The 27,147-nt window shown below is 44.2% G+C and overlaps 1 protein-coding gene across 7 annotated transcripts in view; it reads right to left on the bottom strand.

Annotated features, from left to right (window-relative positions):
- Positions 1–27,147, bottom strand: part of RAD51B (RAD51 paralog B) — a 1,288,364-nt gene that overhangs the window by 618,173 nt on the left and 643,044 nt on the right. For 6 of the 7 annotated variants that reach the window (XM_033953094.1, XM_033953095.1, XM_033953092.1 and 3 more), the window contains one exon: positions 24,867–24,985. The exons of the other annotated variant lie outside the window; for it this stretch is intronic. In XM_033953094.1, the coding sequence (XP_033808985.1) occupies positions 24,867–24,985 (119 nt within the window). The remainder of the gene's footprint in view (positions 1–24,866; positions 24,986–27,147) is intronic. 7 annotated transcript variants of the gene reach the window in all.

The following is a 27,147-nucleotide window of genomic DNA, read 5'->3' as shown; positions in this document are numbered from 1 at the left end:
GTAGTGAAGACGCAGGGGGACTGCGAAGATCTGCAACGTGACATAATCAGGCTCGAGGAATGGGCATTAACATGGCACATGAGGTTCAACATGGATAAGTGTAAAGTGATGCATGTCGGTAACAAAAATCTCAGGCATGAATACAGGATGTCAGGGGCAGTACTTGGAGAGACCTCCCAGAAAAGGGACCTGGGAGTTCTGATCGACAAGTCGATGAAGCCGTCTGCACAATGTGCGGCGGCAGCAAAAAGGGGAAACAGAATGCTAGGAATGATAAAGAAGGGGATCATGAACAGATCGGAGAAGGTTATCATACTGCTGTACCGGGCCATGGTGCGCCCTCACCTGGAATACTGTGTACTGCACTGGTCGCCGTACATGAATAAGGACATGGTACTACTCAAGAGGGTCCAGAGAAGAGCAACCAAGATGGTTAAGGGGTTGGAGGAGCTGCCGTACAACAAAAGATTGGAGAAACTGGGCCTCTTCTCCCTCGAACAGAGGAGATTGAGAGGGGACATGATCGACACATTCAAGGTAGAAACATAGAAACATAGAAATAGACGGCAGATAAGGGCCCACGGCCCATCTAGTCTTCCCACCTTAATGTCCCTCCCCTACCTTTGCCCTGTGAATAGATCCCATGTGCCGATCCCATTTGGCCTTAAAATCAGGCACGCTGCTGGCCTCAATCACCTGTAGTGGAAGACTATTCCAGCGATCAACCACTCTTTCAGTGAAAAAGAATTTCCTGGTGTCACCTCGTAGTTTCCCGCCCCTGATTTTCAACGGATGCCCTCTTGTTGTCGTGATAGAATGCCCTCTTGTTGTCGTGATAGAAGGGGTACTGAAGGGGATAGACTTAGTAGATAAGGACAGGTTGTTCACCCTCTCCAAGGTAGGGAGAACTAAAGTTGAAAGGGGATAGATTCTGGACGAACGTAGTGGAAAACTGGAACACTCTTCCAGAGTCTGTCGTAGGGGAGAGCACCCTCCAGGGATTCAAGATAGGGTTGGACAGGTTCCTGCTGAACAAGAAGTGTGCTGGTAGGGCTAGTCTCAGTTAGGGTACTGGTCTTTAACCTGGGGGCTGCCGCGTGAGCGGACTTCTGGGCACGATAGACCATTGGTCTGACCCAGCAGTGGCAATTCTTATGTTCTTATTTCCTGAGTTCCCAGGGAGGAGGATAAGGAGAAATAAGAGAAGAGAGATACTGAGGAGCGGCAGAGTGAATGCACTTGTAAGTCAATAAGAAGAGTTTGAACTGTATGCTGAAATGGATAGATTGCCAATTAAGTGACTTAAGAAGAGGGATAATGTAAACATAGCGACACTGGCAGCCTATAAGTTATGCAGCAGAATTTTGAATGGATTGAAGGCGAGAGAGTTGGTTTAGTAGAAGATCTGTGAGATGTGAGTTGCAGTAATCTAGGTGAGAGGTGATAAAAGTGTGGATAAGGGTTTTAGTAGTGTGCTCAGAAAGGAGAGATAAGATTTTGCTGATATTATAGAGGAAGAAACAACAGGCTTTAGTGGTCTGTTGGATTTCAGCAGAGAAAGAGAGAGAGGAGTCAAAGATATCTCTGAGGTTGCAAGCTGATGAGACAGGGAGAATGATAGTGTCATTCACATAGAGAATGGGGAAAGAGAAGAGACGAGTATAAGAGGAAAGATAAGAATCTCAGTCTTGGCCATCTTCAGTTGTAAATAGCAGTTGAGACATCCAGGCAACAATGTCAGACAGGCAGGCTGAGACTTGGGTATGGATTCATGTAGAAATTTCAGATATAGAGAGGTAACATATGGGAGTCGTGAGCATAGAGGTGGATACTGAAAACCATGGGAGGAGATCAGAGCACCAAGGGAATGAGTATAGATGGAAAAAAGAGATCCTAAGATAGAGCCCTGAGGTACACCAACTTATGGTGGGATAACAGTGGAGGAAGATCCACCACTCCATACACTAAAAGTGCGATGGGAGAAACAAGAAGAAAGCAAAATTAAAAAAAGAACAGAGCCCTGAAATCCAAGTTAGGACATTGTATCAAGGAGTAGGTGGTGGTCAACAGTGTCAAAAGCAGCAGATTGAGAAGGATGAGGATAGAATAGAGGCCTTTGGATCTGGCTAGGTGTAGGTCATTGGAGCAAGGGCAGTTTCCACAAAATGCAGAGGGTGAAAGCCTAATTGAAGTGGGTCAAGAATAGCTTGAGATGAAAAAAGGTCAAGACACTTGAGATGAAAAAAGGTCAAGACAATGGCAGTGAATGGTATATGACTTCTATTGGCTTCCACAATTCCACAGCACAACAAATAAATATTAGTCTATCACACCTCTTTCTGACAGTATTTTTGGAGGAAGATTTAAATTTTGACATTCTGATAACCTTCCATATACATTTGGGATTCTATAGTGCTCCTTCTGAATGAAAGAAGCAAGATCACAAATAACCCAACATATTTGGCAAGTATGTATAAAAACCATGGATGGATAATAACCTCCAGAAACTGGGTCACTTGGCAACTCTGAAATAGTATCTTCAGCTGTACTAAGGAAGTGGTTCTATGTCAAGGATATCCTGTATACCCAGGACTGTGCTTCTGAAATAAACAATTTTGATTAACTGCTGTGGTATACAAACCTTACTCAGAGATGCAAACCCCCTCCCCCCCAAAAAAAACAACGCTGAACATGATCGAAGATAAAGACCATATGACCCATCTAGTCTGCCTATCCACACCTCCTCTACTTGAACTTTAAGTAATGTTGATCCTTGAAATATAAATACTACTAGTTCACTATTCTGATGAAACTAGGTTTTGGCATTATTGATTTGAAACATTTGGATCTCTACCGCTTTGAATGTGTAACCACAAAAAGGCAGTATACAAGTCCCATTCCTTTCCTTTATTTTTCTTATCCATTATACTGTTAACATTGATGAAACTTTTTCCTTTTAGATTTGATCATTTAAAAGCATCCATATAAAACTGTAATGAAAATATAAAAGGCCAATTGTCCATCCAATGTTATCTCAGTTTCTTGCTGCCTGTACTTTTTAAGCAGAACATAACAAAAGAGTGCGCGCTCAAAACAAGAAGCAAAAGTAAAAAAAAAAAAAAAAGTTCGAAGAAGATACTTTATATCATAATCAATTCTCATATAACCTGGTGTGGCCAATAGCTGCATTAAGGGTATACGTATATGTAAAATTCCTTTTCACTGGTTACAAAACTTTCTTTCTTGTCTTCAAAATGCCATTCAATTTACCTGAGATACTTTCATAAAAAGTTCAATGGGAGTCAACCTTGGCCATACCAAACTGCATTTCACCCAAATGTCTCTGCCAGATCTGAAACTGAGTGGCCTTTTGAAAGCAAGAGACTAAGGGCTCTTTTTACTAGGCTGCACTAATGGTTTTTAGTGCTAAGAAGCCCATAGGAATAAAATGGACTACAAGGAACTTAATGCACACTAATTCATTAGTACACCTTAGTAATAGGTGTGGCTCACTGGTAGAGCTACTGCCTCTGCACCCAGAGGTTGTGAGATCAAATCTCAGTGCTGCTCCTATTGACCTTGGGCAAGTCACTTAGGGCCCTTTAAGGAAGCCGCGGTAGCAGCTTTAACGCGCGCAACTTTTAATCACGCGCTACCCCTGCGCTAGCCGAAAAACTACTGCCTGCTCAAGAGGAGGTGGTAGCGGCTAGTGCGGCCGGCGGTTTAGCCTGCGCTATTACGCGCGTTAAACCGCTACCGTGGCTTCGGAAAAGGAGCCCTTAATCCTCCAGTGCCCACCGCAAGCTGCCAAAGCCACCAAAACACGGTATACAAGTCTCCCTTCCCTTCCTAAAAGGAGTCCTAAGTTTTGTGACCAGTATACCACCCCCCCCTCCTACATACAATCCAAGCTTCCCATCTACACACCCACCCGCACCCTCCGCTCAAAATCGGAAATACGCCTACGCATTCCCCCTGGAAGGTCCCTCCTCTCAGAAACTGCCCGCAAACGATCCTACAGCCACTTCATTCCACATCTCTGGAACCAACTTCCCCCTCAACTCAGACAACAGAACTCATTATTGACATTCCGTAAAATGGTAAAGACCCTCCTCTTCAACTAAAAGTCACCCTCAGTCCACACCCCCCTTAAACCCCCCCTCTCTCTTCCCTCCCCTGTCCAACTTCTCCCTAAATTTCAGTACAGTCCTCTCTTAGTCTGTACTCTGATAAATTGTACCGAAACTCAACTAACTTGTACTAAACTAAACTACTCATACCAAACTAAACGACTGATACTAAACTAAACTACATATACTTAAACTCTACTCTTAATTTACTGTATACTCCCTGTATTTAACTACTTCGCAGTCCTGTATGTCCAAACATTTAACCTATAGAACATCTTATTTATCTAATTACTCTCCATTGTGTATGTTTATCTGTAGACCGTTCTGAGCTACTGGGAGAACAGGATAAAAATCTAAATAAATAAATAAATAAATGAAGTGGAATTTTCTATATCCTTAATCCGGCCATTTCTGGCAAAACATAGCCAAGTCAGGCTATATGAGAATTGATTATCAAACAAAATATCATCTTTCAACTTTTTTTCACCTTTGCTTTTTTTTTTATGCAAACATTTTTCTTTGTTGTTGTTGGTGCGGTGCTCCTGCCTCTGTGGTTTTGCCAAGCCACAGTATAACACAAGATAGACCTGGAAAGCCATCTGTCATGAAAAGAAATACTAGTTTTAACATGGAATACCACGTGCTGTTTGTAGTAGGATGTCTACGTGCATCCGGTGAACTTTAGCTACACGTACACAGTGCTGAGTGATTAGTGACAGGAAATTTGTACAGTGATTTCCAAATCATAAAAAGGACAACAAATCTATTCGTAATGGCTCACCGAATGATTCACAAGTGGTGCAACCCTAAAAGTGTTACTCAGCATAATTTAGAGCTTTAAAATTACAATATGTCTAATCTCACTTCAGATTATTAACGAAGGCAAACTCATTGAACCCCTGCTAGCTTTACTAAAAGTGAATTTCAAGTCCTTTCTTTTAGTGTACACGTCTACAACTTGATTTGTGAATGCTGCTTATATGACATTAAAGATGTTGGCTTGACTGTGCCACAGGGAACGCAATTAGAGCCTGATTCTATAAATGAGATCTAATTACGCCTAACTTGTAGACACCAGTCAGCGCGGTTGTCAATCAATCGCTAGGTGCCACTTATAAAATCACACTCAGGCGCTGATGCTGGCACTGTCATATTGATATAGGGACTTTGGATCATCTGCTATATTTTTGTCCTTTTAAATTTATATTTTGGAAGTCAATATGGGGACAAATTAATCATGTTCTGGACTCAAAGGTTCCACTATCATATGAAGCTATAATATGTGGAACGATACTACATGTGAAACCCACCTTACATAAATATAAGAGCCGTCTTTTTATGATCATGACGGGCATAGCCATGCAATTGATCACGAGTTATTGGAAAAACCATGACAGAATAAGTTACACTTTTTGGTGGGTGAATGTATGTACTACATACAAATATGAAAGAATTAATGCAGAATGTAGGGGATTTAGTGGTGTATTTAATAAAGTTTGGAGCCCATTGACTAAATTTATGGAGGTATGATAATATTTATTTTATTCATTTCCTGTACACATCCATGGGGGGAGGGGGTGGAAGGGAGGGAAGTAAATAAATACATTTAGGTAACTTTATTACTTATTTAAATTATGTTAAAATGTATTATTATTTAATATATGAAATTTGAAAATCCTGAATGATATATAAGTTGCCTCTACAGATAATAGTGCATTGTATGTAATACCTACTGTTCTTTATTTGTTTGGCACTGTTTTTAGTTTAAAAATGAATAAAGATTTATTAAAAAAAAAAAATTGGTTAATGGTGTGATCAATTACAATGCCAATTTTTAAAAATTTGTGTGCAAATTTTAGTTAGGCATTATGGAGTGTCCTTGATTAAGACACCTAGTAGTGCCTTACCTAGTCACGGTTTATAGAGTCAGGCCCACGCAGGGTGCTTAGGTTAATTGGGCAGGAAGACACCTATATATCATCTATTTTCTAAAGTCACATTGGCACCTACAGGGTGAAGATTCAACATAATTAGACAGGAGAGATTCCTGTCCAATTAAATCACCTGTGCAGGGCTATTCGCCGATATTCAATGGCACTTAGCTGGTTAGCTCAGCTGTTTTTCATGAAAGATAGAATTTTGAGATGTGCAATCAAGGTAGTTTTGTTTGTGATCTGACGAGTTAATTGTAAATTTTTATTTTTTATGTAGTATGTTTGTTGCTTTTTAATTATGTATGTTTTAAACAATTCTGTCCCCTTTTAACATAGTAAATGATGGCAGATAAAGACCCGAATGGCCCATCCAGTCTGCCCAGCCTGATAAAAAAAAATTTTAATTGAATCAGGTTGGGCAGACTGGATGGACCATTCGGGTTTTTATGTTAAGAGGGGACAGAATTGTTGGATGTTTGTGAGTAATACATTTTTTAAATAAATATCAGCACAGTCTGGGGCGGAGGTTATAGAAAGGAAAAAAATAGAAAAAATGTTGAGAGAATAGATGAAGGTTATCCCCCACCTCCCTTTTACAAAACCATAATGTGTTTTTTTTGCGCTGGCTAAGGCCATAACAGCTCTGATGCTCCTAGAATTCCTACGAGTGTCGGAGCTGTAACCACTGCGGCCGGCACTGAAAACCGTGATATGGTTTTGTAAAAGATGTATGGGGGGGGGTATATGAGTTGCTCAAAGCAAACAGATAAGTGGCATTGAAATCTGTTAACCAAAGATGTTAATGCCTTCTTGTGTGCACAGGGAAAGAAAACGAAGCCATATACACAGTGGCGTACCAAGGGGGGGGGCGGGAGGGGCGGTCCGCCCCAGGTGCCAGCCCTGAGGAGGTGCTCCCGGCCTTGCCGTTCAGTCCCCCCCCCACCCCCGAAGGACCGCTCGCCCCACTGACCTTCCTGCACCACCTGTGAAGTAGCCCGCAGCGTCAGCGATCCCTGAACTGCTTGGGCGCTACTTCCTGCACCGCGGTCCCGCCCCTCCTCTGACGTCAGAGGAGGGGCGGGACCGCGGCGCAGGAAGCAGCGCCTAAGCAGCGCAGGGATCGCGTCGCGATCCTGCTGCGGCTGCTTCATAGGTGGTGCAGGAAGGTCAGTGGGGCGAACGGTCCTTCGAGGGTGGTGGGGGGGGACTGAACGGCAAGGCCGGGAGCATAGGTAGTGCTGCTTCATAGGTGGTGCGGGGAGCCCAGGGGGGCGAGCGGTCCTTCGGGGTGGGCAGGCAGGCAGGCTTTTAAGGGGGAGGGGGTTGACAGGCAGGCAGGCAGGCCTTCAAGGGGGGACAGGCCTTCAAGGGGGGGGCAGGCAGGCCTTCAAGGGGGGAGGCAGGCCTTCAAGGGAGGGGAACAGGCCTTCGGGGGGGGTGTGCAGACCTTCAAGGGGGAGGGACAGGCCTTCAAGAGGGGGGGCAGGCAGGCCTTCAAGGGGGGGGCAGGCAGCCTTCAAGGGGGGGACAGGCCTACAAGGGGGTGGGACAGGCCTACAAGGTGGTGTGACAGGCCTTCAAGGGGGGGGGACAGGCCTTCGGGGGGGTGCAGGCCTTCGGGGGGTGCAGACCTTCAAGGGGGGGACAGGCCTACAAGGGGGGGACAGGCCTACAAGGGGGTGGAACAGGCCTTCAAGGGGGGTGCAGGCCTTCAGGGGGGTGCAGGCCTTCAAGGGGGGGACAGGCCTTTGGGGGGTACAGGCCTTTGGGGGGTGCAGGCCTTCAAGGAGGTGTAGGCCTTCAAGGGGGGACAGGCCTTCAAGGGGGGGGGCAGGCAGGCAGGCCTACAAGGGGGGACAGGTCTACAAGGGGGAGACAGGCAGGCAGGCCTTCAAGGGGGTGGGACAGGCCTTCAAGGGGGGTGCAGGCCTTTAGGGGGGACAGACCTTTGGGGGGGACCCTGGTTTAGAAGTACACGGAGGGAAGGGGGTGTTCAAAGAGACATGCATATGCCAAACTTTGGGGGGGGAGGAAGAAATAATGGGTCTGAAAATAGAGGAGAGGGAGAGAGATGATGGACCATGGGATTTAGGGAGGGAAGGAACAGAAAGGGAGGGAAATTGGACACAAGGGATGGTGTGGAGGAGTGATAGAGATACTGGATAGGAGGGTAATTGGGAAAAGAAAGGGAGAGATGGTGGACTCTGGGGTGGTGGGGAATGAGGGAGAGATGCCGGATGAAAGGGTAGTTAAGAAAAGGTGGATATGTGGAGGGAGATGAAAAAAAGGAAAGATACCAGACTTCCTGGGGAGGGAAGGGAAATGGAAAGGGAGGACAGAGTTGGCAGATGGATGGTTAGCATGCAGAAAGAAGAAAGAAGGAGACCCTGGCAAGCAAGTTATCAGAAGAAAACCAGAGCCTTGGACCAACAAGATTTGAAATATAACCAGACAACAAAAGGTAGAAAAATTAATTTTATTTTCTGTTTTGTGATTATAATATGTCATATTTGAAATGTGTATCCTGCCAGAGCTGGTGTTGGTCTGCAAACGTGAGCTAGGATTTAACAGAGAGAGGAAAAGTCCTTTTTGTTTCTTTATTTTATTTACACCACAGCGCCAGTGTGGTTAGGAGAAGCCAAAGGGGGTGAAAAAGCTATAAAACCCACCAGGAGTTTTGAAAAAAATCACCCAACTGGGCAGGAAAATCGAATTGAAAAACCAATTCAATAGGCTGAATCAAATCAAATTTTTTTTTCCTGAATCTGGCAGCATTAGTTTGCGCTACTGTCTTAGACTTTAGGACCTGGGATTGGGTAGAGATTGCATCCTCAGTACTTTATAATGCAAGTGAAACGAGGATTTGGTCAGACTTTTGAAGGGTCTGCAGAAAAAAAATATTGTATAGGCCGGGGACATGAGACAGCAGGAAATGGGAACTTTTCTTCCTTCTATTTTTGTGAATGGAAAGGCTGAGGATGTCAGAGAGTTCAGTTAAAATATGTGCTTTATAAGAAAATATAATAACATGTTTTATAAAGTTTATAGCATAGCTGGCCTACCCAGTGAGGTGTTCCTAGTGGTGGTGGTGGCAGCGTGTCAATGTGTTGAGAGGAAGAGGTGGTCTGGGAAATTCTGTTGAGCAAACTCCGGGCCCATTTCCACCCCCCAGTTAGTCCACTCCACTCAACTGGTTCACACACTGAGTGGGTCTTTGGGTGTTGTTTTGGGATCTCTTCCAGTGGTTTATCGGTATCTCCTTCTGGTCCAAGGAAGGAAACTTTGTTATCCTTAGCATTGACCTACAGAATATGTTTGTAACAGCGCTGCTTGTGTGGCATTAGGCTATGTAGTGATCGAAAGAAAAAAACAGACCTTTGCACATTTTTGCACTATATGGTGGGTGTATGAGGAGATTCACATTTCCTGCACAGCTAAGTCCATGTGAAGTTACCTTGTGCTGTATTTGACATCTAGCAAGGTCTCTGTTTGAAAGGAAAGATCTAAACTTAAAAATGAAGTGGCCAGAAGTTATGGTAAAAGCAGATAGTGTAGCTGGTTTTAAGAAAGATTTGGACAAATTCCTGGAGGAAAAGTCCATAGTCTGTTATTAAGACATGGGGAAAGTGTCTGCTTGCCCTGGATCGGTAGCATGGAATGTTGCTACTCTTTGGGTTTTGACCAGGTATTAGTGTCCTGGATTGGCTACCATGAGAATGGGCTAATGGGCATGATGGACCATTGGTCTGACCCAGTTAGGCTATTCTTATGTTATGTTCTCATCTGTAGGGGCCTTTGTTTTCACTTCTTATTTTAATGTATTTTTTTTTCTGGGAACTTATCAGTGTTTTATATAATGGGAACAAAAATGGAAGAGAATTAATGTGTGTGGGATGAGGGGGTAACTAATTTCTTCAGCTAAATAATTCAATCCACTTCATACAGACATAGGAGAACTCACGCACCATTCACACACCCTCCAACCAAAAACGTCAAAAGAAAAAAACTGTTCGACAACCTCCTAGCCATTCGAGCTGCAACACTCGACCCCCAACTCTATAACCAATTGACATCGAACACAGACTGCAAAACCTTCAAAAAGAAATAAAAACCCTTCTATTCAAAAAACACATAAAACCGAACTAACACAATCAGAACTGTCCCAAGCATCACCTGCAACTACTCCATATGTACTTCTGATGTCATGACAATTCAGACATAATTTATGTTATGTTATGTTTGGAATATAAGAAAATTTTCACTGCCTGTTTCTATTCTGACCATTTATTCCGTTTCATGGTCATTACAAAAAATATTTTTTTACATGGGGGGGTGTCAAAAAATGATGGGCCCCGGGTGCCACATACTCTAGGTACGTCACTGCATATACACAAAGTACTATATAAAGACAATGGAAACAGCTTGAGAGATGCAAAATACACTATGCAAAATGCACACTGAATTATTTCAACCAGGTCATGAAAATTGCAAGCTTAAGAGAAGCTAAATTGCCAAGTCAATGACAAAGATGCAAGTCCAGGACTAGTCATCAAATATTAGATGGTATCAGGATGATAATTGATGCTTAGTCATACAGTATGTGGCTCTTATAAATGTAACCTTAAGTAAATCAGGAAACATGCAGTAGTAATAGATAATTACAACCATATTATTATACCTGGCATAAGAAAAATTATGGGTTCAATGAATTAAACTATAGCAGTCTGGAATGGTTTGCCTTGCAACTCAAAGAAGAAAAAAACACTCTGAAAGGAAAGATACAGGCTTCCGATTTTCAATGAGAAATTATCTTTTGGAAAATGGACTGACAGTATCAACAGCCATCCAGAAAGACACAGCATGAAAACCACAAGTATATTATGTTTTGAAAATGGGAAGAAAGTTCAACTTGCTTTGCACTAGGCAAGTCTCCAAATATTCCCTAAGGTGAGATGTTATACACACGCAATCATGGGAATGGCCCACGCAGCTAGTATGACTGCTATCTACACAGTCCATCCAACACAGTGGTCTCAAACTCAAGCCCTTTGCAGGGCCACATTTTGGATTTGTAAGTACTTGGAGGGCCTCAGAAAAAATAGTTAATGTCTTATTAAAGAAATGACAATTTTGCATGAGGTAAAACTCTTTATAGTTTATAAATCTTTCCTTTTGGCTAAGTCTTAATAATAATATTGTCATTTATAGCTAAAGAGACATATGATCCAGAAACTGTTTTATTTTACTTATGTAATTATGATAAACATACCGAGGGCCTCAAAATAGTACCTGGCGGGCCGCATGTGGCCCCCGGGCTGCGAGTTTGAGACCACTGGTCCAACAGGATCTAAGCAATTATGTGGGAGCTGCTGAAAGATTATGGGCTCCTTTTACAAAGGAGCGCGAGCGTTTTTAGCACACGCGGTAGATTAGCGCGCGCTAACCCCCCGCTACACGGCTAGAACTAACACCAGCTCTATGCTGGCGTTAGCGTCTAGCGCGCGCGGCATTGTAGCGCGCACTATTCCATGCGTTAAAGCCCTAACGCAGCTTAGTAAAAGGAGCCCTATATCTTAGAAGCACAATTCTCCGTTATACATAAGAGACATATGACAACTCACTCGGCCTCTATTCTGCCTAATTCCACAGCTGCAGAAATGGTGATCTAAAGATAACTCAAGACATTTTTTTTTCTCCTACTGATTAGACGTCTCAAAAGGGATCCTTATATGGCTAATATTTTGCCACCTCAAAAATTTTCAGCAATCTATTGGCTTGGAATCTAAACATCACAGTTATAATAGCAATGGTAGGTTTTGGGGGACCTGACACAATTGTATCTAGGTCAGTGGTCCTCAGCTCAGTCCTTGGAACACCACAGACGTCTACTACTACTGCAAATCAATTCTATAGTGCTACTAGATGTATGCATTACTGTACACATTACAAGCAGGTACTTTCTCTGTCCATAGTGGGCTCACAATCTCAGGTGGTTTGTTTTTTTTTTTGGGGGGGGCAATGGAGGGTTAAGTGACTTGCCCAGGGTCACAAGGAGCTGCAGTGGGAATTGAACCCAATTCCTGAGGATCAAAGCACACTGCACTAACCAATAGGCTACAATTCAGGTTATAATGATATCCACAATGAATACAGAGAGAAACAGTAGCTTTGCATATCATGCATAAACATTTATCTCAATATATAAAACTAGGGAAGGACTGGAGGTACATACAACTGGAAGATACAAAAAACCACACTCCAGCAAATTGGTATACACTTACTAATATAATTCACAGAGAAAATCTAGGTGAAGGAAAAATGTCTCAGAAGGCCTAATGACATGAGCTGAGATCCTCTAGCTCTGCTTCATACCATCTATCATAGGCAAACCCTTCACCACATAATATTCAAACTTGCAGACAAAAAATGGCAGACAAACAATAGCCAACCTGACCAGATAACTGCTGGAGGGATTAAGGCATCATCCCCCCCCCCCCCACCTTACTCTCCCAGTGGTCACCAACTCCTTCCCACCACCCAAAGATATTAAAATAACAGTACATTTTAGCCTGTATTATGAGGGGGTGCTGAAAAGTTCTCAGCAGCTTCAGATGTTAACAGAGACATTTGAGCCGAGAGAGAGCAGAGGTTATTTAGTGAATTTCACATTAAAAGTCACTTTAACTTGCTTCTATTGTATGGTGAGCCCTCCAAAATCTACTGTACCAACATTAAGATGACACCTGCAGACATAAGGGCTATTGCTGTGGTGTACAGGTGGGTACAGTAAATTTTGGGTGGGATTTGGAGGGTTCACCACACAACAGAAGCAAGTTAAAGTGACACCTGTACCTGGGACTTTTAATAGGACCTTCGCTGCAGTAATGCTACTGTGCAGAGGAATGTTCAGCTGTCTGTGACAGTTTGCTAAGAATGTTAGTTGCCAAAAAACTTGCTTTTGTGAGTTGTTCATGTGGATGTCTTTATATTTGAGAATGGCCAAAAATCATAAGACGTATTCAGGACCAAAACGTCTACATAAGTCATTCTAAAAAAGATAGGCGTCTTGCTGTTTTGAGAATGGACATTTTCTCTATTGGATTTCTGGACGTCTTGCCCAAAATGTCCAAACTCAGACTTAGATGTCCTATTGAAAATGCCCCTCTATGCCTTTACTTTATGTGTTAAACAGCTCCTTGCTTTTTCAGGCCCTGCATATCATACAGCACAGTCTTAATAGATTGTGACACATTTCAAAGGGACCAACAAAAATAAATTTTAGTTCCAGACTATAGAGCTCATGGAGATGAAGAGATTTGTGTGGTCTGGAAAGCTCACGAACTAAATCATATTTTTTGTTGTTACTCAACTAAACTTTATTACATTCCACCAATACAGCTAGTAGAAGTGCACTATTAAATAGTGCAAAATGAGTTTTAGCAGTGGTCTCCCACCCTGTCCTGGAGGACCCCCAGGCCAGTCGGGTTTTTAGGATAGCCCTAATGAATATGCATGAGAGAGATCTGCATATAATGGAGGTGCAAGGCATGCAAATCTGTTCAATGCATATTCATTAGGGCTACCCTGAAAACCCGACTGACCTGGGGGTCCTCCAGGACAGGGTTGGGGACCACTGAGTTATAGAACATATTTTATTTGGAAGATTAATGTGGACGTCCTAGACCTGACAAACAAATTTAATCCCCACTGAACATATTCTCCCAAGAATCTCATATTATATTCAAAGCCTTCAAAAACTCATATTTTTTTCTGACAGACATTATAAATATGTTACTTCTTATATTTTTTTTCTCTTATAATATATACTGTATTTTTTTTTTTCAAACAAGATATATATATATATTTTGAAGGGTCATCAGATTGCAATTTGAGTAACAAAGCTCAACAGTAGCTCCATTCTTCATTGATCCTCCTTCTTAATTTCTTTTCTTTTATAATTCTTTATTCATTTTATAACTTACATCAAGTACAACAATATTGATATTAACATTGTAACATAGATAATACACTTGAGATTTTACAATTAATCTTTATCAAATTAAATTAATCCCCTTCCCTCCCTACATTTTATATTTCATAAAATCAATGTCATCAATAATAAAATCTCCCTACCCCGCCCTATTTTTCATTTATATTTAACAGGGAAGAAAAATATATACTTATTCTTTACAATATTCTGATAATTGCCTCCACACATCTTGAAATTTATTAAAATTTCCTTTTTGAATGGCTAATGTTCTTTCCATTTTATAAATATGGCATACGGAATTCCACCAAAAACTGAAGTTTAGTCTATCCCAACTTTTCCAATTATGTGTTATTTGTTGTATGGCAAAATGAGCAATAGTTTATTATTATTAGAGGATATTTGGCTCTTGGCCCTCATCACCATGCCAAATAATACTGTGTCATATGTTAATGCCATATGATTTTCTTTTTTTTTTTTTTTAATTTATTTATTTATACAACTTTATAAAAAATTTTCCAAGCATAAACATCTTGTACAGAAAAGTATGATCAAGACATCTCTGTTTAAATTAATTTTCAGGGGGGGCGTGGCCGTGCCGAGAGCAGGGAAGACGCGTTTTCCTTGAGCTCCGCTGCTCTTCCCCTGCTTCGGCCTCCCGGACCTAGATTCGGCGAATTTATTCCCACCAAGCGCTTTCCCCCGATTCTTCGGGGCTCTATGGACAAATATTTGCAAAAAGGAAGCGGAGATATGGCGGCGAAGGCGGGGAAAAAGGAGCGTGAACGCACAAAATCGGGGCCAGGCACAGAGTGCAAAATGGCCGGCTCAGGAGATGCCGCGGACTCAGCGGGGGCGGACATGATCACGCGGCTAACGGAGGCAGTAGTGTCGGCGCTGGGGACGCGCTTGGACAAGGTGCAGGAGTCCATATCTACTCTCTCTGCCTCAGTGGCAGAGTTTAACACTCGCGTGTCTGACGCTGAGCAACGGATCAGCACTGCGGAGGACTCTATTACTTTCATGCAATCTGAGATTCAGCGACTTCAGCGACAAGTGGGGCAATGTGAAGAGAAGATGGAGGATCTGGAGAATCGCTCCAGACGGAATAATCTGCGCCTGGTGGGGGTCCCAGAATCAATATCGGATGGAGATCTCCTGCCTACCCTGGAAGCGTGGTTGACGACTGAGCTGATGGCCACGCGGGGCCTGGGTCCCCTGCGTATTGAACGGGCGCATCGGTTGGGCAGGAGGCAGGAGGGCTCGACCAGGCCGCGCGTGGTGATCCTCCGCATCCTCAATTTTGCTATCAAAGATCTCTTGCTGCGCACCTATCGCCAGAAAAAGGATTTACAGTTCCAGAACCAGCGTATTCTGATGTTCCAGGATTATTCTGCACAGGTGGCATCTCTACGTCGAGGCTACTCGACCGTCTGCAAGCAACTCACTGAGAAAAAACTACGCTTCACCCTGCAATATCCTGCCAAGCTTCGAGTGCTTCATGGGGGCCAACCCTTTCTCTTTGACACTAGCGAGGCCGCCCGGGCTCAGGTTCTTCTGTGGTATCCTGACCTGGAGCCGAGCACTTGATGGACCCTGACAGTGACTTGAGGTTCCTTTCTGCTATGTGGGGGGGGACACCCATGAGACACCGGAGGTGTTCCCCTTGAGACATGATGCAGCATATTATGCTGGCTACCTTCGTTTTGTGGCCCCTTAGTGGGGGTCACTTTTGTTAGTATTGGATACTGGTTTCTGGCCTTGTGAGCCGGATTGTTGTTGTTAAGTCCTGCCGAGGCGGGACTATGTGTTTTCTACCTTTCTTCGCTGCCCTCTCCCTTTGGGGTCCTGCTCTTGATGATGGTATTGGACTCCTGGCTCTTGCCTTTCTTCCATCTTGCTTTGTTATTGCTTGGTTTTTGTATGGGAGGCTGAGGGGGGGAGGGTCTTTGGGCCCTTGGCATACCCTCTCCTGGAGTGGTGGAATGGGGTTTCAGAGGGGGACTGGGAGGGGGTTGTTGGGTTTGGGGGTGGGGATTGGGGGGAGGGCGGGGGAGGTGGGTTTGGGTGGGGTGGGGGGGGTCTGGGAGGGGGGAGTTGGGGTTGAAGAGGGATAGTGGCTGGTGGGGTGGGGGGATAGGATCAGTGTGGTTATTGGTGGGTGGTTTGTGTGTGTGTGATGGACGGGTGGCTGCCGGGAGGAGGGCTGGGACTCTCGGCAGGAGTTCTCTTCTCCTTTGTTTGGTAGATTCTGCTAGTTTCCCTCTGAATGCCGCCTAAGCGGGGAGTGCGTTGTGTGACATGGAATGTATCGGGTATCAACTCTCCAATAAAGAGAACCAAGATTTTGCAGCATTTGGCCAGACATAGGGCAGATATAGTGGGCCTGCAGGAGACTAAGCTTTCCGAGAACGAACATGGAAAGCTGAGGCAGTCCTGGGTAGGACAATGTTACTCAGCTTCTTCTTCTAAGGCCAAGGCTGGGGTGGCTCTCCTGCTGCATAAATCCATTCCTTTTGTTCAATCTCGGGTCCTTTCCGATCCGGAGGGTCACTATGTACTGGTTCAGGGTACGCTGTGCCAGCGTCCGGTTCTCTTGATGTCAGTGTATGCTCCCAATACTGCTCAACGGTTCTTTTATAAGAAACTTTTGGGGGTAATCCTGTCGGTGACCTTGTTGCCTGGGACCCATATGATTTTCCTGGGGGATTTCAACTCTATTCTGGATCCTGTTCTGGACTCTTCTAGGGGGATTTCTGGGTCCTCGGGGAGATCGGATAATGGGCTGTGTGCTTGGATGCAGGCTTTGGATGTGGTGGATGTGTAGAGAACCCTTCATCCTGATGAGAGGGATTTTACTCATACTTCCAAAGTGCATGATTCCTCCTCTAGAATTGACTATGTTTTTCTCTCCCGTTCCTCCTTCTATGCAGTACATCAGGCTGAGATTGGGGTGCTGGCTATTTCTGATCATACTATGGTTTGGATGGATATTAGCTTTGCTGATGGGCCCCCCGTTGGGGGTGGGCGCTGGCGTTTTCCGGTAGCGCTCTATTCTGATCCTGATTTTAAACAGTATTTGGAGATGCAGTGGAAGGAGTATGTTGAGTTCAATGGGGTGCATGCGGATAACGGAGCTCTTTTTTGGGAAGCAGCCAAGGTGGTGATCCGTGGGGCGGTGATAGCATACTGTGCCCGACGGAAGAAACTGTTGGCGACCAAGATTTTGGCTCTCGAGCGTAAAGTACGGCAGAGCAGGCTCTTAGTGTTACATTCCCCTACTCTATCCCACAAACATGAGTTTCGGGCGGCCCAGACAGCGCTCCATGCCCTCTTACATGAACGAGCCTACAAGTCGCTATTTTATTTTAAATATCGCCTCCATAGGTTTGGTAATCGCCCGGGTAGAATGCTGGCACGGCTGACTAGAGCGCGGAGGGGGTCCTCCTCCATCACCTCACTTACAGGAGCTGGGGGGCAGCTGGTTACAGCCCAGTCTCAACTTGAACAGCTTTTTGTCTCTTTTTACAGCTCTCTTTACTCAGCGGAGGTGGTGGACCGGGACTCTTCGATTCAGGCGTACTTGGACTCGCTGCCCTTGCCTCGGCTTTCGGAGGCTGATAGTGCGAGCTTGGTCTCCCCCATCTCCGGGGAGGAGGTCTTGGGGGTTATTAAAACCTTGCCTCTCTGTAAATCCCCGGGTCCGGATGGCTTTGGCGGGGAATTTTATCGTCTCTTGAAGGGGTTTGTGGCCGATCCGCTGAGGCGGTATTATGAGCGGGCGGTGGAGGGAGGTTCATTTCCGCCTGGCTCGAATCGGGCGCTGATAACGGTACTGCCCAAACCGGGTAAGGACCCTCTCTTGGTGGGGTCTTATAGGCCCATTTCGCTTATCAACGTAGACCTTAAAATTCTAGCCCGGATATTGGCTAATCGGTTGGCTCCCCTTGTCCCTTCCCTGGTGGGACTGGACCAGGTGGGCTTTGTGAAGGGTCGTCAGGCAGGCCATAATGTTCGGAAGCTTTTACTGGCTTTGGCCCATTGTGACTCTCGGCGACAGCCCACATTGGCCATTAGCTTTGACTCTGAGAAGGCCTTTGATCGGGTTGAGTGGGCCTTCCTTTTTCCGCTGCTCCTTCGTTATGGAGTGAATGGCTTTTATCTGAACGCTCTCCGTGCTTTATACTCTAACCCCGAGGCTGCTGTGCTTGTCAACGGGATAGCGTCCCCGGTTTTCTCTCTGCGGCGGGGTACTCGGCAGGGTTGCCCCCTGTCTCCATTGCTTTATATTTTATTCTTGGAACCTTTATTGCTTTGTATCCGCACGCATCCGTTGCTTGAGGGGGTGGAGGTGGGAGATTCCTCCCTGCGTAGTTTTGCCTTTGCAGATGATATCATGATTCTTTTGACCGACCCTGTTTCGCACCTTTCCTTACTGCTGGAGTTGTTTCGGCAGTTTGGGGAGCTTTCGGGCCTCAAACTCAATGTATCTAAGTCAGAAGCGCTCCCTCTCCATCTGCGTATTTCTCACCTGTGGTCGGACTTTCCTCTGAAGGAGGCTCCGGCTCAGGTGAAATACTTGGGGGTTCTTATTCCCTCCACTTTGAAGCGCCTTTATGAGATTAATGTTCGACCCCTGCTTCGGTCTTCTGTTGAGAGTCTGCGCTTGTGGGGTGCTCTGCCGGTGTCCCTTGCGGGTCGCGTCTTTTTATATAATATGATGATTGTGCCGCGGTGGCTCTACTTGTTGCAGACTTTACCGATTTGGTTGAGGCATGGGGATTTGGAGGAGCTGTACCGTGCTCTGCGGTTTTTTCTGTGGTGGGGCGGCGCCCTCGCATACCCCTTCGCGTTCTGATGCTGCCGGAGGTGCAGGGGGGGTTCGGTCTTCTAGATCTTCGAGCTTACAACTTGGCTTGTGGCTTGCGCCAGATCTGGGATTGGTGCCTGGAGAGTTCCTCCTCTCTGACCTTATCTGTGGACAGGGACTTCCTGTCTCCTGTCTCGGGATTGTTCTTGTTGCATGCTCCTTCGGCTCGGTTGGACTCTTTCCAGAGGGGCCATGTGGTGTGGTCCTATATGAGATGTATCTGGAAACAGCTTTGCAAACGCTTGGGGGTTAATTTTAGCGAAAACCCCATGTTGCCCTTAGTGGGCAACGCGCAATTTTGTCCCGGAAGTGACAGTCGAGTCTTCCGGCTTTGGCATACACATGGGATACGTAGAGTGGGGGATGTGCTCACGGAGAGGGGGGACTCTCCTTTCTCATGCAGAGTTGGCGTCCCTCTATGGTTTGGATCGAGTGGACACATTTGGTTATCTACAGCTTGGACATTATGTCTGTAGTCTCAGGGAGTCGTCCAGGCGTCCCTCGGTGGCGCGGAGTCTTGGCTTGAGTTTGGGTTTGTGGGAGGATCCGGCTCCGCGTCTGCGCTACTTTGTCGCCGCATTGCAGTCCCCGTTGTCGACCGAGAGAGCGGATCTGTTGGCTGGGGCGTGGAGCGCTGAACTGGGATGCGCTATTTTGCCCTCCTTGATTTCTTATTGTTTTGTCTTCCTGCGTGCTCTCTCCTGCAATATGCTCCATAGGGAGCAGGAATATAAATTTCTTCACAGAGCGTATATCTCTCCACAGAGGGCCTATCGAGCCGGCTTCGCCACTCACGCCTGTTGTCCCAAGTGCCCTGTGCGCTCTGCTACCCTGGGACATATGTTCTGGGATTGTCCCAGGATACGGGCTTTCTGGCTGCAAGTGTGGACCTTTTTGTCCTCTATCTCTCCATCGTTGCCCGCATGCACCCCTCCTATAGTTCTTTTTTATGATGGAGCGACTCTCTCTCACTGCTCGGCTGGACAGCGGATGTTAGTGTTTAAGGCTCTCCTTTTGGCCAAGAAGGCCATTTTAATCTCGTGGCGGACTCCCCATGCTCCTTCTTTTTCCCAGTAGTATTTATCCCTATATGACTTAGCGCTGCTGGAGCGTAGGATGGTGGGGAGACAGAATGAGGGCAGTTGGACCAAATTTCAGGAAGTGTGGGAGGGGTATTGGTTGTCTCTTTCACACCGGGAGCGGAGTTTGTTGCTGAACTGCTAGCCTTGTCAGCGGTGGTATCTTTGGCAGAAGTTGGGTGCTGCTTTCCTTACTCTGTTGTCTGCTCTACTCCTTCTTTTCTCGTTGTCTTGTTCCACCCTTCCCTCTCTCTTTCTTTCTTTCTGCTCCGTTTTCTTTTGTTTTTCCCATCTACTCACACGGGTCTGGGTTTGGGGAAGGGGGGGGTTGGGGGGTTGAGGTTGTTGGGGGGGGGTCGGGCATTATTATTATTATGGTAAAATCCTGTATTGGGCACTCTCTAGCATTCTTGCCTGGGCGCTCTCCTGTTGTATTGTTACTAAGTTCCACGGTTGATTTATTTTGGCACCTCAATGGGAGATGCGGCTGTATGTTTGCTTTTTCTTGTTCTGTCTATTGCTGATTTTGCTCAATAAAGAAATATTATTACAAAAAAATTAATTTTCAGTTCTGAAAAGTAATTCACTCAAATTATAATAGGAAAAGAAAAGAACAGCTTCCCTTGATCGCACACAAGTCCTCTAAATTAAACTAGATCCAAGATTTAAAGAGTATCTTAATTAAATGCAAACTAATTTAAAGAGGCACTTTAACTACTACTAATACAGAGAACTAATTTCCAATAGGAGCTGTTGTTACTTCATTCTCAAGGCGTTTCATTGAGATAAATCTTATCAGATGAGAAGGATCTACAAATACATATTTCAATGAACCATATCTAACGACACATTTACATGGGTATCTTAAAAAGAAACCCCCCCCAATTTGAGTCACTCCAGGCTTCAAATTTAGGAATTATCTTCTTCTTTTTTTAGTCTCTCTTGAGACATCTGGAAAAATTTGAATATGGAAACCCAGGAAATCCTTGGATCTATTCTTTAAGTAAAGATTCAGGATCCAGTCCTTGTCTGGAGCCAAAGCCACAGTCAACAGGAAAGTGGCTGGCGTAGCCACTTCTCTGTCCGATTGTTCTAATATAGCGGAAATATCCAATGGATGTTCCTGAGGTTCTTCGACTTTTTCTTTTTGAAGAATTTGAGCTTTAACAGGAAGATAATAAGCCCTTGTGAGGGGAGGTAGAGAATTTTCAGGTATCTTAAGAATCTCCATAAAATATCGTTTTATCATATCTCGAGCGGAAACTGATAAAATCTTAGGAAAATTTACAATCCGCAGGTTATTAGCCCGAGTATTGTTCTCCAAAGCTTCCAATTTCCTCCTCATGATTATATTATCTTTAACCAGTTGATCTTGATTTTGTTTGACAGTTATTAATTCTTTATTGGTTTCCTGCTTTGGCTGGACAAAAACAGGTTGGCCCTCAATATCAAAAAAACAAATATCATGCTGTTTCCTTGTAAGGAAAACTTTTCTTTAGTTGCTCCTATTTTGATTCAAAATATTCCTCTTCAATTAGTTAAAAATACTAAAATTCTAGGAGTAATTTTTGATAATAAACTTAATTATCATGATCACATTAGTAGTATTGTTAAAACCACCTTCTATAGATTGCGGAAAATTCGATCCATTTCTAAATTCCTCTGTCCCAGAGCACTTAATATTCTTATTCACTCTCTGGTGATGTCTAAAATCGATTATTGCAATTCATTATTTACAGGAATTGCGTTACAAGAAATTAAACGTTTACAAATTATTCAAAATGCTTCTATTAAATTAATAACAAAATCTAAAAAATTTGATCATGTGACACCACTCCTTAAAAAGGCTCATTGGCTTCCAGTCATACATAGAATTACACATAAATTATGTACTATTATCTTTAAAACATTAGAAAATAAGACTCCAGCATTTTTATTCAGACTACTTATCCCATATTCAGTTAAAAGAACTTTAAGATCTAGTGAACGGAACCTTTTATCAATTCCTTCGTTAAAAGTTATTAGCACAAGAAGACAATTTATCTTCTCATGTACAGCTCCCCAGATCTGGAATGCGCTTCCCATGTTTTTACGGGAGGAGAAGGTGTTTGGGAAATTTAAAAGCGAATTAAAAACCTTTTTGTTCATAGACGCATTTGCAAATTAATTAAATTTTATTATAAAGTGTTATTCTAGCGAATTATTTTTCTATCTTTTGTTTTTTTTAATTTCCTTATGTATTTTCCCTGTATGTTCTTTCTTTACTATAAAAAATGTATTTCACCCCCTCTTACCTTTTGTTTACGTTATAATTAATTAACTGTATGTAATGTTTTCGTTTCCTTACATGTATATTTTATTGTACATCGCTTAGAAATCCGATTAAGCGATTCAACAAGCAAACTAATAAACTTGAAACTTGAATAAAGATACATATTGTTTTAAAGAGTTAATTTCTTCTTTCTGAGCTTTTATTTCTGTATCCAAGTTTTTTATTTGAGGATTTAAAGTGTTCCCCAAATTAACTACCAAATCCCAAAGAGCTTCTAATGTGACTTGTGGGGGTTTAACCACTGAAAATAATTGTACTTGTGTGGTTAGAGTCTGTTCTTGGAGCTGGTTTACCTCAGTGAAGCCTTGTCCTCCTCCAGCACTTGGTGTCCCGGTTACAGGCTGAGATGTCCTATTCAGCGAGCCCTCCAGCATGTTTGCCTCTCGAGAAGAGAGAACTTCCTGTCCGGATGCACTCAACTCTCGCGGTGAGCTGGCTGCCTGTGGTTGTGGCTGGTGGGGTGGCGTCCGTTCGTCAGGGCTCAGAGAGATGTTGGGCCCTAGGGAATTCGCTGAAGCGATACTCTCCAGCGGCGTTCCCAGCAGTGCTGTCCCTGGCGATTCTTGTTCCCATTGCAGTCGCCGTATGAAGTCATCAATTGTAGCCGACGGGGGTACTAAGCGTCGGGAGGCAACACCAGCGCTTTTCCCCCTCCTTTTCGGCATTTCTTTTCAAGATAGGAGCGAAGTTACGAGCGTCTGAGCAGCAGTCAGTAAGTTGCGGCCATCTTGGCATGATTTTCTAATAAGCAATTTATCTGGCTCCAAATTGATTTCCAAAATTCCATAATAAGTGGACAATAGAACAATAAATGGTCTAAAGTCCCTGCTTCAAGATGACAATGCCAGCATCTATCAGACTTAGAGCTATCTCTATGCAACAGGAAAAACCATGTTTGTCTCATGGATGCAGACATTGTACATCTCATCCTCCAAGACCAAATGCGTGGCCATTGAGATGCAGTAATTGGATACTTAAATTCAAAGCTCCAAATGTCTCTAAGACCATTCTTTGGTTTTTTTAATAATTAATCCAGATATTAATTTGTACCATCTGAAAGTCCATCTGAAAGCATAAGAACTCTAAACTATATTGATTATTAAGATTTTTCCATTCAGGGAACCCGACTTGAATGGCCTGCTTCAGTTGCAACCACTTATAACTTTGCAATTTATCTAGACCAAATTTGTGTTGCAACTGTGAAAAATCAAGCAGTTTACCATTAGATATAATATCTTCTAAAATATGTATTCCTGCTATAATCCAATGCTTCCATACGATCTTAAAACTGCCAATTTGGATCTTGGAGTTAAGCCATGTAGTTTGATTTGTAGAATTTTGTATTGGAATAGGTGTTAATCTTATAGTTTTCAATGTATCCGTTAATATTTTGTTTTCTTTATATAAACCTCCTTCTTAATTTCTTAAATAAATATTTCTTTTCTCATTTTTATAATTTAATCAAACATTGTTTCTATATTGTATTCTTATCTTGTTACTTATAGCGGTAATTTAGCTTACATTGCAGCAATACCCCTTCTGCACTATGCATAATGTCTGTCATAGAAAAAATTATGTGAGTTATTGAAGGCTTTGGATATACAGTAGAACCTTGGTTTGCGAGCATAATTTGTTCCAGAAGCATGCTCGTAAACCAAAGTGCTCATATATCAAAGCAATTTTCCCTATTGGAGTGAATAGAAACGTGGGCGATTTGTTCCACATCCCAACCCCCCTCCCCCTGAGGCCACTGGTGAGCTTCCACCTCACCCCACCACATCCCAAAAAGACCCCCCACTCTTGAGGTCACTGGCACGCTTCCACCCCACCCACGGGGAACCGGCTTTGCCCACCTCAACCCTGAGAACCAGCATCGCTCGTCCAAACCCTTACCGCGATCGGGCACCAGCACCAACCCACAGGACGTGCCGGTGCCAAAATAGCCTGCCACCTGCCGCTGATCTCTGCTGTGTCTTGAGCATCTGCGCATGCTCAAGGCATTCTGGCTCCTGCTCTCTCCGAGATTCTAATGAGAAACCGAGAATCTCATTAGAATCTCGGAAAGAGCGGGAGCCAGAAGGCCTCGAGCATGTGCAGATGCTCAAGGCACAGCAGAGATCAGCAGCAGGTGGCTGGCTATTTTGGCACCGGTACGTCCTGTGGATTGGTGCTGCGTGCTGGTGCCTGATCGCGGTAAGGGTTTGGACGGGTGGACGGGTGAGGGGGGCGATGCCGGTTCTTGGGGGTGGGGGCTCACATATCGAGTCAACGCTCAGTTTGCAAGAGTGTTTTGCTCGTCTTGCAAAACACTCGCAAACCGCGTTACTCGCAAACCAAGGTTTGACTGTAATATGAGATGTATTTCAATTTCGGTAGCCCATTTTTATACAGTTGAGCTTTAACTTCCAGCAGGGAGCTAGCTGATTTTCCAAGAGAAGTGTAAAAGTTACAGATCTAGGACTGTAAAGAGTAGCACACAAGCCAGAAGAGATCATGCCATCTACTGTTAATCTGTGATAAGCTAGTTTTCTCACCTGCCTTCCGTGTGCACCATGATACTGGAGAATCAGCCTGGTGTTCACACTGTGACTCCATGTGTTCCCCAAAGCAGCTGTCACATATCCTCTTACTCCTTCCTCCTCAGTCTCAGAGGCTGTGGAAAGCAGAACATAATGTATTCTTTTGTATGCAATAATTATAATTTCTGAACTAAGGGTATACATGATTCTAATAACAGTAGACAGAATATTTATATGTCATATTGATTCCCCTAAAAAAGGAGAAAGGAAAAGAACCTCTACATAGGCAATCAGTGAGACTGAAAAGTAGAGGTGGACCAATGAAGTAAAGAATATGTTTAAAAACTCATTTATTCATAAAACACCAACAGCTTTTGGTGTTTTATGAATGATTTTTTCAACACATTCTTGCTGAAACTTCATTGGCTCACTCCTACTTTTCAGTCTCATATCAATTGTCCTGTTATTTCCAAAAATGTTCATTGTCTTTGGGGGGGGGGTTAATTATGTCATCATGGGAGTGTTTGTATTTGAGATTTTGGCATGCTGGTTGTGAGGTGTTTTTTTTGGGGGGGGCTGCTACTGTGCCTCATTTTTTTCATCACTGTTTTTGATACAGTGAAGACACATAAGTGAAGTTTTTTTAGCCATATGAAGCTTAACTGAGGCTTTTTCTCCACTTTTTTTCTGTGTCATATTTTTTTCATACGAGGGCCCTGCCAGTTTTGAAGGGTAGGGTCATAACATTAGCTGAGTCTAGGAACTGAAGGAAAAAGGTTAGGGGTAAGGGGGTGTGTGTGTGGGGGGGGGGAGGGTTAGGGAGATTGAAGTGACAAGAAATATAGTTGGATGAGGAAAGGGAGGTGATTGGGTGAGAAGAATTGTTAAGAAAAGGAAGAGATAGAAAGGAAGAATAGGGATTGGTTAGAAGGAGCACGAGATGGAATGTTGTGGATAGAAATTTTTGGCGGCATAACTCATTTGTGGGGTGATTGTGGGAGAGGGTGGAAGGAGAGTTTCGGGTCTGCAGAGCTGTTGGGGGAGTGGTATCGGGGGTTTGTGTGGGAGAATTTTGTGAGGTTGCTTACCGGTAGTTCGGAAGCGCTGTTGAGAAGAGTAGTTGGTGAGGCACTTGTGGTGTTCGGGTCATCGGACGGCCAGCCGTAGTGCGGGCAAGGAATTTGTAAAAACAAAACAAAACACAAAACAACAAAAAAACACAAATAAAACTAAACGAGAAGCGGCTTTGATATTTCAACTTTGTCGGTGGTGTAGTGGTTAGTAAGCGGAAGTTGTTGAGTTGGGGGCAGCAGTGTCCATGTTACAGGGCGGGGTTTCTGGAGCGGTGGTAAAGGACCGTGGCTCAGCTGTGCGGTGGCCTTGCTGAAAAGTAAGGAAGTTCATTATTTGGCCAGCTCTGAATTACGGCGGGTCATCGGGGGAGGAAGAGAATACAAGTTTGATTTGCTGAGGTAACAGTTGGGCTACGGCTTGGATGAAGGGGCAGCTGGTTTAGGTAGGGCGCATTCGGGGTTGCAGAGCAACAGGGGGTGGGGTTAGATCTGTAGCATGGTGGATGATTGGGGGAATGATAGTGGATTGGGGCAGTGTTAGTACGGTACGAATGTGGGGTTGTGGGCATATGAAGGTTTGGGGATTAGAAGGATAACATTGGTTTAAAAAAATAAAAATAACAACCAAACAAAAGAAAAACGTTAGTGGATGGTGCTGAAGATTTAAGGGTTTGAATTTGGGTGTACACAAGGGAACTGAGGAGCTGGTGGGACTTGAGTGAGTTTTGGGGCAGGGGTTGTGGTGTGTTTGATTGGGCAGAATAAAGTTAAAAAAGATGATAATAGATAAGCATTAGGGGAAGCAGTGGCATTTTGGGGTGATGGCTCCTAAGAAGGCTGCTGCTAAAACTGGGGACATGAGCACGAAAGCAAAAAATTCACAGGGGTCCCGGAAGGTTACAGCTCAAGAGACAGTGAAAGCTCGGGGTGGGGAGGGGCGTGTGGACAGAAAAGGAGGAGCAAAAGGAAAAAGACCAGCGGAAAGGGGGCGTGCTGTGGCTTTTCATCTTCCTGCAGAGTCAATGGCGGAGGAGTATGTGACCTGATGTGCAGCGGTTCACTCTTCCTGCCATATGATCTCTGCAGTGGGAGGGAGGGGGAAATAAAGTATGGATAATTATGTGCCAAAAGGAGGGGGAGAACAGAGTATGGTAAGCATGGCATGAAGGAAGGAGCAGAGCACGTACGCGTGGCATAGAGGAGGGGGCAAAGCAAGTTAGTAT

Source organism: Geotrypetes seraphini, chromosome 7, assembly GCF_902459505.1.
Source record: "Geotrypetes seraphini chromosome 7, aGeoSer1.1, whole genome shotgun sequence".
NCBI classification, from domain to species: Eukaryota; Metazoa; Chordata; class Amphibia; order Gymnophiona; family Dermophiidae; genus Geotrypetes; species Geotrypetes seraphini.
This window is presented reverse-complemented; position numbering and strand designations above follow the sequence as displayed.